General features: G+C 34.0%; 1 protein-coding gene across 1 annotated transcript; it reads left to right on the top strand.

Annotated features, from left to right (window-relative positions):
- The first annotated feature begins 5,679 nt into the window (after nucleotides 1–5,679).
- On the top strand, nucleotides 5,680–13,968 carry LOC110452097 (probable inactive 1-aminocyclopropane-1-carboxylate synthase-like protein 2). The gene is made up of 10 exons (XM_021500423.1): nucleotides 5,680–5,781; nucleotides 6,478–6,554; nucleotides 6,935–7,004; nucleotides 7,651–7,717; nucleotides 8,620–8,714; nucleotides 9,518–9,618; nucleotides 9,709–9,838; nucleotides 10,377–10,518; nucleotides 13,249–13,394; nucleotides 13,930–13,968. The coding sequence occupies exons 1-10, from the start codon at nucleotides 5,680–5,682 to the stop codon at nucleotides 13,966–13,968; spliced, it is 969 nt and encodes a 322-aa protein (XP_021356098.1).
- Nucleotides 13,969–14,537: the final 569 nt, after the last annotated feature.

A 14,537-nucleotide genomic window follows, 5' to 3' on the forward strand; every position in this document is an offset into this window, starting at 1 on the left:
AGAGATTCCCGCCAAACTGACCAAAGGGTATTATACTAGTTTGACCAATAGAAAAATGGGCAGATATCACATGTACGCCATGTGATATATAAAAATAGAACAATACAGGTAAGGTGATATATATTAAAAATAGAACTACAGGTAAGTAATCAAATAATCACTCCCTGTAACCTATAACACACACATATCTCTTTTACACACTCTAAACAATTTGGGCACAAACAAATAGACATGTATACATACAAAGTTATATAAAACAAGATAGTAATCACACTATTACATATATATACTGACTAGTAGCTTGGCTTGTAACATGTATTTATTAATTCAAACCTGGCTTATGTACAAGTACATAAGCCTCAATAATATATATTAGTCATCCCGCTGAAAATGGGAGTACCGCTGGAGTTTGAACAAGATAACTTTGTTCGGTTTGTTTGGGTGTTACGTCCTATTACATGTAACAGCTCTGGTCATTTAAAGAATGTCATATTTTTGTGGTTGAGGAACGCCTGCGGCCATTATATGGGAAAGCCCACGACCCAGTGGTGAAGGACTAATTGTAGCAGACTATCAGACGCCATAACCCCTCTCCCAACGCGGCCCCCTTTAACGAAATAACTATCGCTGTATGACTCGATAACTATTGCGTTTTAAGATGAAACCCAGCGTGCTGTCATGGTTAAATGATACATTTTAAAGCGATAGTTACAGCGTAAAAACAATATATATATATTTCTTGTATAACCTAACGGGCTTCTGTACTAAACTTTGTTATCTGAGAGAGGAGCAGACTAACCCCTCACGTTTTGGGAGGTTGGGGGTGTAGGGAATGTTGTGTTCCATACTTATACACACATAACCTTTTCTCAACGCTACAATTACATCATATGATTCTGATAAACCTCATCATTTGGTCAATTATCTATATGATAAACCTTAAACAATTTTGTGTTCAGGTCTACCGTTACTATATTAGATTATGGATTTGCATATAGATACAGTACACATGTATGAAGCTGTAACATTGTCTTGGTCTTTTACTCTTTTTTTTAACACACAATTTACTTCAAAATTTGTTTTACATGGAGAACGAAAATGATCCGTTCCGTCACTTTGGTTTGAACTATGGAAATGGTTATAGGGAGAACAATCCACATGGAATGATACGATAAACAAACGACAGTGTTTTTGGTACTGATCAGCATGTTCCAAAATAAGAAGAGGAAATCCTAGCAGAAATAAACATAAACATGTGCTTCAAATACCTTCTTCTTCTGTACGACTGACAAGAATTTGTCCAAATTTGGTATGAAGCATCCTTGGGTGAAGGGGAACCAATTTTGTAATAAGGATGTACCCTTCTGAGGTTTCAGTCACGTTCAAGTCTCGCTTTGATCTGGTGTAACGAGTTTTTTTTAATATTTAACAAATTATGATAGGTTTAATAGCAAACACATCTGAAAAACTTGTCAAAAAAATATATGTCTGTTGTGTGCAAAACATTTATTACAAGAATTTGAAAAAAATGACCAATTCGGCGGCCATTTTGGAAAAAGTTCAATTTTGCTGTACAACTTTATAATGTTCAATATTGTTAAAATAATATGCAAAAAAGTGGAAAGTTATATATTATTGGTATTTTTTTTTACATATTAGGGTATGAATTTGTTCTGCAAATAGTCAAAACCCGAAAATTCACCTAAAATCAAATATTGTGTTAAATTGATATCTTTGACCGATCATAGCACAAAAACGAACACACAGACATATATATTTTTTTGCATTTTCTACTATTCCATTATCTCCTTTTTCCAAAAATCAATATAAGAAAAAAAGTTTAATACAGGAATTTTTTAACTTCTCAGAGATGTACATCCTTAATTATACCCCCGCAACGAAGTAATGGGTATACTGGAATCGCTCTGTCAGGATGTCTGGGTGTCTGTCTGTCGTCCACAGTAATTTGTCCGGATAACTCCTCCTTACCTAACAGGTGGATTTCATTGAAACTTTGCATGAATAATCGATATCTTATGTTGTAGTGCACCGGCATTTTAATTTGGGATTTCGACCTTTTTTGATGGGGTTATGCCCCTTTGTGCGAAATACTTGTCCGCGCAACTTCTCCTTAACTAACAGGTGGATATCATTGAGACTTTGCATGAATGATCGGTATCGTTTTCTTCTTTTTTTTAGGTTCAAATTGAATTTTATTCCCCAAGCATCTTTTTGAGGAATGCCAGGGTTGGGGTGCCCCGGGATCATCCCTCTTACATAAAATAGCCTCATGCAAACGGCCTCTTTCTCTTCATTCTCTATTTCTTTTTCATTTCATCTTTCAAACTCAGAATCATTCATTCTTTCATACTCAAACTCAAAATCATTTATTCTTTCATACGTATATTTCATTCATTACCATAACAAAAATATTTCGTTGATTAAAATGATTTTTTAAATTACATCAACCATTCCTTTATATATTCAAATATTGAAAGTACTTTTATATTTATAAATTCATTTGCATGCCAAAAATTCTGTTTTATTGATTTGGGATTGCCATATTTTCCTAAAATTTAGACAAGATAAAACCGAATTCATGTACTTTGAATGATGTTGTTTTTAATGTGTAATTTGGAATAACTTAAGAAGGAATGTCTGGGGAAAATAAAAAAAATGGTCAAATACTAATGTACCTACCAATTTAGACCTATATGCATTGACACAAAAACATAAACAGTGTACAATTATGTGAAATTTAACTACAAATTATGTATTCATAAATAAAGTATACACACTCGAAATGACATAAATATTGCTTGAGTCATACATATATACCACACATGATTGTACATATACTCGTAACCTTACACATACATCCTTGCATGCCTACCAGCATATAGACATTGTAAACATTATTTATATTAAGACATTGATATTTGGATACATCCATCCTTTCTATTACAATAAATAATTATATATTTACCATGCCATTTGGGTCTACACATACACATAAAACAATAAACATACTTATCAACATAACACATACACAAGACAAATATAATACACACATGTACGCCTGTTATTTACTTAAATATCAAACAATCTTTCTTCATGTTTTAATTAATTCTTTACGGGTTGTAAGTTAACCCGGATATGCAATTAATGTTAAATTTGTTTTTCTCAAATATTAAGGGGAGACCACTTTTGGTTAAACTTGTTCATTGTGTCATTCAAAGATGACATCTTTTTTCAATCTGTTATTGTTGAATAATACGTCTTTTTCCATCATTGAAAGACGGTTCAATATTTTTGAATCGACATGTATAGACATAATATTGAATAATCAGTATGAGATAGTTTATGATAGGAGGACCCTTTTCACAAAAACAAATAACATATCCTTGATATTCATCTGATAAATAATGATAATATTGGTATTCAAGTCATTTACCAAAGCTATTAAATAATTCCATATATCATTTATTTTCACACTGTTAAAAAATAAGTGTTCAATTGATTCTGGTGCATCTCTACAAAAAGTACATAGATCCTCATCCTTAACATTATTTTGGTAAAGAAAACTGTTTGTTGTTAATATTCTATGAAGAATCTTAAATTGTAGATTTTAAAGCTTTGTGTCAATTGTCACCAGAAAGCTTGTTAAATACATTTTCTACCAACCTATATCATCATTTTAATTTGTATTTAACTTTCTATTCCATTGTTCCTGCCTTTCAACTAGATAATGTTTGTAGTTAGCAACAATCGCGTTATAACCATGTCTAAGATCTTTAGCTTGAAGGTGTCTTCTACAAAAATTACTGTTTTCTGATGGATTGTTGATCAATTGTTGTTGTCGTATTATGTTTAACTTTTCTCTAAGAATGTGATCTATTACTGAAAAATATTGTAAAAAATATCATTTCTCAAATTTAGTCTTAATATCATTCAATGACAAAAAACTGATAATTATTGTTCAACAAGTCCTTAACTGTCTTTACCCCATTCCTTTCATATTCAATACATTGTTTGAAACTAGGAACTGGTATGTAATTCAAATGACCATCGCCAAGAAAACCTGATTCTTCATTATTATCATCTTTATATTATTTTCATGCTAAAATAACATCTTTCCAGAAAACATTAGTTATAATTTTTCGATATTTCCTCCAGATTTGTTTTTTCATATTCCATAACCTCTCCCCTCCAGAATTTACTAAAATTAGATTTTGCTAAACTTTGCCAATCCAAATTTGCATCATATAACCTTTTCACCCACTAAATTTTCAGGTATTTCATAAAAGTTTCAATTTGTATCATCTTTAGACCTTTGGCTTACAGTTCTAGTTTAGTCTGGAGCATCCTTGGGCCAAGAGGAGTCAATTTTGTATTAGCAGTTGGTGTGGTATCCCAGAGGGCAAAAGGCTGGGGCCCAATAGGAGAAATAGAAGTAAAACCTTTAAAATCCTTCTTCGACCATCGGGATTACGGGATTTTATCCTTATTTAGTCTGGAGCATCCTTTAAGCCAAGGGGACTCAATCTTGTATAAACGTTGGGTATGACCCCCTAAGGGCATAGGGATGGGGCTCTGTTTGAAGTTTGTTCTCGGCAAATCTCAAGTACTGGATGGATCTTTCTGAAATTTCATATGTACTTACAGCACCTACCATGGAGTGCTATATCTTTACTTCATACCAATTATTTTAAACATATTAAGGTGAGCGATACAGGCCCTTTTGGCCTCTTGTTGCACAATGTTATGGAAATACAAATATCTTGGATGTCATTATAATTGTTTTTCAAAATAAAGTTCTCTAAACCAAAAGGTTAACACGTTTATTTAACATTGACTGTTTACCACGTAGTACTTCATACATGTAATACTAGAGTTTGAACCCATTATCAGGGATAACAAACAATCAAAACTTCAGTTCACACTGTTTTAATATTCCTTCAACAATTCTGAATAACCCTATACAAAAGCCAATAAACTGTGATAATTTTGTTGTCTTTATGCTATGTTTGGCGATTGTGGACATGGCTTCGTCACCAAAAGGTTACCTCCCAAAATTGGGATTGGGGCCACCTCAATTAAAATAAATAAATGTGTGACAAGATCTGCCAATAAGCTATATAAAGACATGACTCTGTGGTCAGCCGTCATTTTGAATAGCTGTAATTTAAAGAAAAATAAACACTACATACTTATTATTGCTGGTGGCAACCTCGAACCCGCCACATGGCAAGGACCACACATAGAACTTTAGTGCATGCTTTGGTTCCTACAGTTGTATCTGGTACTTGGCGCCGCCACCAGAAATTATCTCATTCCAGATTTTAGCAAAACTGCAAATTGACTTGTAACACTAAACTACTTTCAATAAATGTGAAAAAACTTTTTAGTGGGCATAGTTTGGCCAGAAATTAACCACCTGTTCATGTCAAAATAGCAAGGATTACTCGCTCATAACCACAAAATTTAGCAATTGATTTTAATTTAGGAAAATCCCCGCATTAACAAACAAATTTTCAAAATCGCAGGAAAATTACTACCTACATTTTAATAATCATTATCATAACTGTATTATCGGTGTCCATTACATCCAGTTTTAATCTGTGGGATAGTATCAAACCAATGATTCGATGCCTTAAATATAATTCGTTTTTTGCAGACATGACTTCGAAAAGGGCTCAAAACTCCACGAAAGAAAGTGTCCTTCTATTCAACACCAAAAAAGTAGCGGCTTACCGTTACGATCATGTTACAAATCCGCGGGTAACAGTGATATTATTTGTTTTCGATGTATTAATGGTCATTGTTCTAACAGAAATATATCCATGTACAGGGACATTACTTCTCGGGGACGAAATTTAATGATGTTTAGAGGGTAACTGTTGTGAGAACATATCAATTTAGATAGGCATTTTTAAATAAAGGATATTGATCAATGAGTTTGCTTAAGGCATTAGATAAATGTATTTACGTAAATAAATAAATGTAATTGTTTTTTTAACATGATAAGTTAAAATTATCAAAATAATAAATTAAGACATTTTATATATTAGTTTGAATACAGCTTTATCGATTTCGTCTAAACTAACGTCGTTAGCCATTTTTTTCACACGAAGGGATACATTGATCTTGGTTTAGCAGAAAACAAGTTATGTGAAGACCTATGGCTAAAAAAGGTAAGTTTTCGTCCAAAGGTAGTCTTGTATAAACTAAATATTAACTTTAAACGTGGTTTGAAGTACAGAATGCAATACTTTCAGTGACAACAGGAAAGAAAGTAAAGCAGGCAAAATTTTAGAGCACGTCATTCTTTAGATAACCTGTAAATAGTAGGTGCTATATAAATACGTTAATGGAAGTTATAATACCGCGATTAGAGAGTTTCGTATATTTGTGATTGCGTCTGTTTGACATATGATACAGATATATGTTTGCAACAGTGTCATTTGAATGTTATAGATTGCTGAGATATCACGGTCAACTGACTGTGTGAGCAAAGACGTTCTTTACTATTACAACCCTTGTGGATTGTACCGGTAAGTTCATATTATTTTTTTCAATTCAAAAACAGCACCGTGTAATAAATCCTGATGTAACTTATCCAACAACATATATATGGTTTATACATGTATGTATATTTATTCATCAACTTTATACGAGCTAGACACGTATTAGTGATACAAAGCATGCTCTTTATTTATATTGTAGACAACATAACATATAGATTAGTATACTGTTTTTTATATATTGGAGACGAATATGAAACAAGTAATATGGACATATGATATTCTTTAATGACGTATGTCTCAACAAATCAGCAAATATTTGATTTTTTTAACTTTCTATCTAAATGTGTATTTTGGTTAACTATTGTGTAAGTACTGTATGAAATAGGTTACATTTTACATTGTTAAAGAGTAAGGAAAACCTTCAGCAAGTTCATAGAGGAACACTTCAAAAGCACGATAAGAATCAAAGAGGAAAACGTAAGTTTGTCAAAAATTATAAATCAAATAGTACATCATCGGTCGGTAACATGTCAATCATTACAAGATTCACAACATTGATTGTGTTGATTTTCAAAACAAATCTAAAAATATGACGTGTAAAGGTAGAATAAATTACGTTGGTGGCGTTAACTGCCAAATTGAATTGTATTCTACTTTAATAAATGTAACTGATAATCAACCTAACTCCATACTCATCGTTGTTTAGTGTGGCTTAATGTTGCTGATACGTCATTGTTTTAGTCTGCTGCAGTCACTCGGAGATCTGGTACATTTGTACCTCTTGCTTGTTTTTACAGTGGCTCGGAATAAAGGAAATGTGACCAAAGCCTCTCGAATACGCATGGGGAATATGGTATTTTTATTTCTCTGTCACGTCATCAATATAATCCAATCAGGCACGCTGTGGTATATATAGGGTTTGATGATAAGGCTTCCCGCTAACAATACTCGAAAATATTCCGTACGTTTTATCGTACATACGATTATTGTACGTTTAAATAGTAGGTAAGGCTTCCCGCTAACAATACTCGAAAATGTTCCATACGTTTTATCGTACATACGATTATTGTACGTTTAGATAGTAGGTAAACTAAATACCTTAACAAAAAGCTGTTGATTTCAGATCATACTTTTGGATGGAGTGGCAGCAACACTGAATGCACTGGCATTTGCTCTGGCAGATGTTGGAGGTATGACGAGCATCAAGCTATCAAGCCTATCTTTCTATGTCGTTATGCTATTTGATCTCGTTCAGACGTTTTCTGCGTTTGATATGGCACCCGCCCTACTGTAGATCAATATTAATTTATTATACTTAATAATATAAGTCGGATGTATACATGATTACAAGTTCTGAATGATAAAGGAAATGCAGTTAGGTTTCGCAATTCATATTATTTACTGACAGATATTTACTGACAGAACATCAATAAATATCTGAAAATAAAACTAAGATGGTCAGATGAATATATGATCTCCGTTCTGAAAAAGCCCCTGTTAAAATCACGCTTAAATAAAATATAAAAAAGCAGATACCCTACCTGAAATTGTTTCAATATGAAATATACGGTAATTTTAAAATAAATAGAGCTCAAGCCCGGTTGCTAAAATGCTATTTGACTTTAACCAGTAGTTAGCGAAAACTTCAATTTTGCGTCAATGGGAAATTAGGGCTTTTAATTGAGGCCTGTACTTAAATGTGTTGGAATTGTCAGAAAAGAAATATAAATGTTTTTCATGATTCTTTCTGGAGTTATATAAACAATTATTAGGACTTATAAATGGTGCTATAAAATATAACAATTCTTAATAAAGTGTAACAAACAAAATAACGAATACAATAATTTGCATCATTAATAATGATAAAACATGAATATTTTACTTTAGTTAGTATACCTATGCGGTATGGATGTTGCACTAATTGGGAATTTAACCAAATAATTTGACAGAGGCTATGAGTATGCCAGGTGTTTTTTTTGTTATAAATAAAGCACATAGTTTAAATAGCCTTAAAGCGATAGTTAGTATCAAATTGATGCAGGGTGCGTTGGATAAGGATCCCACTTATATGAGGCATGTATTCGTTTGACAGATGTTTTCCTGTGCCCTACCCCGGCGTACATAAATCTTAAATACGACATGTTAGACATAGGTGGAGTAGACATCTACGAGGTACCAATGTTTGACGTAAGTCGAAATATTGTCTTCAATCATTGGTTGTTTATAGCACACGTTTAAACATATATTATAGCAGATTTAGAACTTTGATAATCTAAACTAGGTTTACTTACTTTGAGGCTAATTGCACAGGTGCATCTATTCAACATGTTCCAATTCATTTTTGTAATTAACGAATGTTGTTTATAGTCATACCGTAGTATATGTTTTGAATTTTGATATCACTTTTCCAAATACAGAGATACTGTTTACAAAGTAAATGTAGATTATATAGATACGTAGGCTACAATAACAAAGCTTTTTTTTCGTTGATTTTAAAGCATAGAACTGATAATTTCAGGAGGAATGTTCGGCTGATCCATGTAAAATGCGTACAGACCTGTTGGGTTCATACTTGCAAAGAGCGAAACAAGAAGTAAGGAGGAAGTGTTATAATTAATTGTAGCCTCGGGATGTTGTCAACTTTTATAGTGTCTTCAACTCATCAATTCTAAACTGGATCTTTTGACTTTATGTTGCAAACAAAAACAAGAACATCCAACAAAGGGGTCATTTACCATCATTATCGTGGTATAGACATATAAAACACAGGTGTTATAACGCACTTTATTTTTTTAATGTTTAACAATATACTGCAATTCAATACATTTTCGAAGTATCACAACGCAATATCATCCTTCTTCTGAGACATAATACAAAAGCTATTTATATCCAATTATCATATACCGTTATCTGTAATCGATACCTTAATTTCAAATGTTTTTTTTTTCAATTATGTTTATTATATAATGTAATCATCTGTTTTGTTGTAGGGTTTTAATGTCCGTGGAGTGATCTTAACTAGTCCAAGTAACCCTACGGGTAAAGTATATACCCCTCACGAACTTGCTGATTTGATGGAGTTCTGCAAACGGTAACTACTTTGCTTTTATGATGACTTCATCATTTCTGTTCTTGGTCTGCATTACAGTTTCATACAAATACGTTATTTGTTTACTGACAGAGAGGACCTCCACGTCATATTTGATGAAATATATGCTTTGTCGACACAAGGTCAAGATTGTTTTACAAGTGTTTTGTCTATGCCCATTCCTGATCCAGACAAGACTCACTTCATTTGGGGTTTAAGTAAGGTAATATATAAGAAATAGAAATATATAATTATTGATCCAAATGATATAAAATATAACGTTGTTTTAAACACATTTCATGTACAATAATGAATAGCAATTCATGCGTTCATGACTTACCGAAATTTAGCAAGTATTGTTATAAAAGAATAAACATCGGAAAAATGTAGAGATGAAGCACCTGTTATAAAAAATTCAAGCAGAATAGCCAAACAAAGTCAACCTTGTTTCTGCGCCATATTAACAATTTCTCCGCTTTTGTGTTCATAATAATGAAACTCTTTTCCCAAAAAATATTTTTTTAACATATGTATAAATACAGAGAAAGAGATTTAATTCCTTAACACCACATAACATGGCACATTTATTAACATTTGGCCAATATGTCATGGACACATTGACAGAAAAAAATCCAAGACAGTCTATTTGAGTTAAAATAATCACTAGACATATGAAGTAAGAAAATACCTGTTTAAAAAAAAAAATATATAGCTATCTGATATAAAGAAGAGTTTATATTTTCATGTTTCACGTTTCCTAGGATTTTGGATTATCAGGATTTCGATGTGGTGTTGTGTATTCCCATGATGTGAGGGTCATCAATCACCTGAAGAAGATGGCAATGTTTTGTTCCATACCTGCCCCTACACAAATGTTGATCAATGGCATTCTGTCCGACACAGGTACTCCATATTAAACACCTAACCTGAATTCATAGCAAACACATAGAGCAATGCATACCAAACACTCAATCGTAATATGAAAGACAAACTAGGACAAAACAAGAGGCCCGACGGACCTGCAGCGCCCATCTGGTATTTATCTCTTACTCGTAACCTTAAAAATGATCTAAGATAAGGCTACAGGCAAAATATAAGTATTTATGACTATACGTCATTAAAAAATCTATTAAAAGATTTAAAAACATTTGACCTCTGTGATCTTGAAAGTCGAACAAGGTCATTATGTTGAACAAATTGTATAGCCCGCATGCAACTTGCAAAATATCAACACCCTAGACCTTTACTTCATTGAGATTAGGTCATTTACATTTTTATACATATTTGACTAAACAAGACAATTCGGCGAATTATAATTCCCCCACCGATTGTGAACTGCACAGATGATAAGTTCGTGCGGGAACTATTTCTATATATGAATGTTTGACACACCCTCAGTGTCAGTGACCTGGTCAAAACAGAGTGACATACTTTGATATACGACACACCGCCTCACAAAACGAACCCATACTCCGAGTATAAAGTTCCAGTGACTAGTAGTGTAGGAGATCCAACCCGGACAAACTTTCTTTCATGCAGGTCAAAGGTCTAAATGTAGGTCAGAGAGACCTACTTTTGATACTCGATACTCCAAGATGAGCCCATACCCCAAGTATGAAGTTCCATTACCTAGTAGTGAAGGATAAAGAGCCCGGACAATTTTTTTCTTTGATGAAGGTCAAAGGTCAAAACGTAGGTCAGAGTTAGTTTATCAGAAGTAGTAGTTTAAAGATTTAAAACAGATTTGACCCCTGTGAACTAGAATACAAATCAAGGTCATTGCTTTCAACAAAATTGATAGCCCTTCATACCAGTATGCTACTGGCCAAATATCAAATATCTGGGTTGTCTAAGTCGTTTAAAAGTTTTTTATTCATATTTGACCCTTGTGACCTTGAATATGATTCAAGGTCATTCATTTGAACAAACTTGGTAGAATTCATCCCAGCATGCTCCTGACCAAATATTAACATCCTTGTCCTTTTAGTTATTCAGAAGAGGTTTTAAATTACTTTTTTTAGACAATTGACCCCTGTGACCTTGAATATGAGTTAAGGTCATTCATTTGAACAAACATAGTAGCCTTTCATCCCAGCACGCTACTGTCCAAATATCATCACCCTGGTTTTTTTATAATTCAGAAGAAGTTGTTTAAAGATTTGAGCATATTTGACCCCTCTGACCTTGAATATGGGTGATGGTCATTCATTGAACAAACTTGGTAGCTCTTCATCCAAGTTTGCTTCTGGCCAAATACCATCACCCTAGGCCTTTTGGTTATAAAGAAGAAGTTGTTTAAAGTAAAATATTGACTCTGGACAACGGACGGACGCCGCGCCACGGCATTAGCTCACTTGGTTCTTCGATCCAGGTGAGCTAAAAACACTACGGTAATGCATATCCTACTTTAGAAACGAAGGTAGAATAGGTGTGGAAACAAGACCTACCACAGACGCCACACTAACACGATGGACAGAATAGGAGCAGACGAAAGGAGAAAACACATTCAGCATAATAGTACAGAAATGAAATAATTATTTGTTTTTAAAACAAAAATATATCAATAAATTACTTTGTATTACACACTGTTAAAGTTGTGGGATCGCACAACGTTACACGATGTGCGGTGTGCGCACGATGTGTGAACGGTGTCTGAACGATGTGTGCACGAAGTGCGAACGATCAAAAATTTGACGATCATTGCTTGCGCACATTTGTGCGGACGATCGACGAACGTCGTGCGATAACAATCGTGGTTTGTGTAAATTGAGGAATGGCTTAACAATATATACGGTTTCGTGTTTAAACATATACACTTGATTTTTTAGTATGTTTCTATATTCAAGCTACATCTATAAGCTGATCTTTCTGTCTATACTTTCTTCAATATAGAAATGGTGTTTTCGGTTTGTCGACCTTAATCGACACATGCAAAATTACAACACAGTCTCGGCAACACAGGTAAACATAGCCACTTTCTACCTGGACCGTAGTTTTCCCCCCGCCCGGGGCACTTACGGAAATCGCCAAGGAGTGAAAACCAGGTGAAAGGGAGCTATAGACCAAAACGAATGCAAATAACAAATATTAAACGTCCAGTTGTGTTTTCAGAACGGTCATACGGTATCAAGTGTCAGGCAAAGGCCAGGTAAAACTCCGGTCACTCATCAAATTGTTATTTACCTGTTCTCTTACGAGGAGCCAAACCCATTCTTGACAGTCTAACGGTCACTGTATACTGTGTAACACGTTTTGGTATCTTGTACATAATCCTAATTATTGTGATGAGAAATTACAGTTATATATACAGTGTACATTATTGCATACGAGCCTTCCGTATTGTTTTCATTCCGTAATATTGATCAACAAATTGTACCATATCGCACAGTTGTGCGGAGAGAAGCGCACAACGGGGCGAACGATTGTTTAATCGCACAGTTGTGTGCACCATGTGTGGACGATGTGCGAACGGTGTGTGAACGATGTATGCACGGAGAGCGCACGGTATTTTTGGTGCGTTGTGCGGTCACACAACTGTACTTTAACACCAAGTAATGCTTGAATGGTATGATAACGTACAAGTGGTTTTATTACGCCTGCAAGTGACTGATTACATAAGTATCTCTTTTCCAGAATGGCTAAACAACACCTACTTCCCTACCTATTACAACAGAGCAAAGGAGACTTATAAACTAGTGAAAGATGTACTGGATGAGTTGAATATTCCTACAGCGTACAGCTGTCGAAATGTGATCTTCTTCTGGATGGATTTATCCCAGGTAGTCAACGTTATAGTGTTACAAATCAACACATACAAAGCGGTCGTCTATTTACAAATATTTTCTCATCTTATGACAGTACGTCATTGTTGTTCTCAGCCTCTATGACAGATACGGCGACTTTCTCCAGTTGCCCTGTTCGTGGACCTAATATGACAAATCACTACTCCATGGCCTGCAGTTATGAATATACGAGGACCTAGTAGTATCAGAATTTACTTATTTACATGAAAAATACGGTCTTCTGACCAAAAATATTTATGGCTAGCATATTCTACCTTATACGCTTCAATGAGCGTTGATACCGAACTAGTGTATTGTAAGGTCCAGAGTAATTATTTTTACATCCATTGTCTCTGGCAATTAATTAGTAGTTCACTTTGTGTTTGATCGGTGACGATATGCATATTTCATAACGATTAATGCGAGACATCAGGACAAGTGTCACATGTGGAGCAGGAAACGCCAAAAAAACCCGGAGATTTTGTATAGCGTTGTTTTATTTTGTTTTGTTTTTGTTCTTAACTCACATTAGTTAAAATCGTCTTCTGGGGTCGACTGTGGGTTCAAATGACTATTTTTGCGATTTTCTTTTGTGTTTCCCTTTAACAACATAGCACAATGAGAACGACATTAAAACAACCATTTATAAGGAAGTCGTATAACATGTTACACGGTTAGTTAGGTACTAAAACACACAATAATCTATATAAATGAAGTGTGAACATTTCTAGTGGTAACAATATAAAAGTTTTGACTATGAATTCATTTTTTGTAAGTTTTTAAAGGAACGAACGAGTGAGGAGGAAATGAAACTGTTCAACATGTTTATGGAAGCTGGTCTCTTCGTTTATCCAGGCAAGGAAATGTTTTGTCAGGTCCCAGGCTGGTTTCGTTTGGCCTTCACTTTGCCGAAACAATATGTCCAAGAAGGTACTCATTTGATTATATTTTTGTATCAGTAAGTTCTTGGAAAGATATAAGTGGAATTTACATTTCAATAAATATTTATAGAGCATCACATCACATTCTTTATTTTCAGAAGAAAAAGATGACTGATTCATAAAGATAGCGACAATACCCTATCAGAAATAGGCCAAAAGATATTTCTTACATTTTTAAAAATAAAGACGTTCCTAAAAT

This window comes from Mizuhopecten yessoensis, unplaced genomic scaffold (assembly GCF_002113885.1).
Source record: "Mizuhopecten yessoensis strain PY_sf001 unplaced genomic scaffold, ASM211388v2 scaffold717, whole genome shotgun sequence".
NCBI classification, from domain to species: Eukaryota; Metazoa; Mollusca; class Bivalvia; order Pectinida; family Pectinidae; genus Mizuhopecten; species Mizuhopecten yessoensis.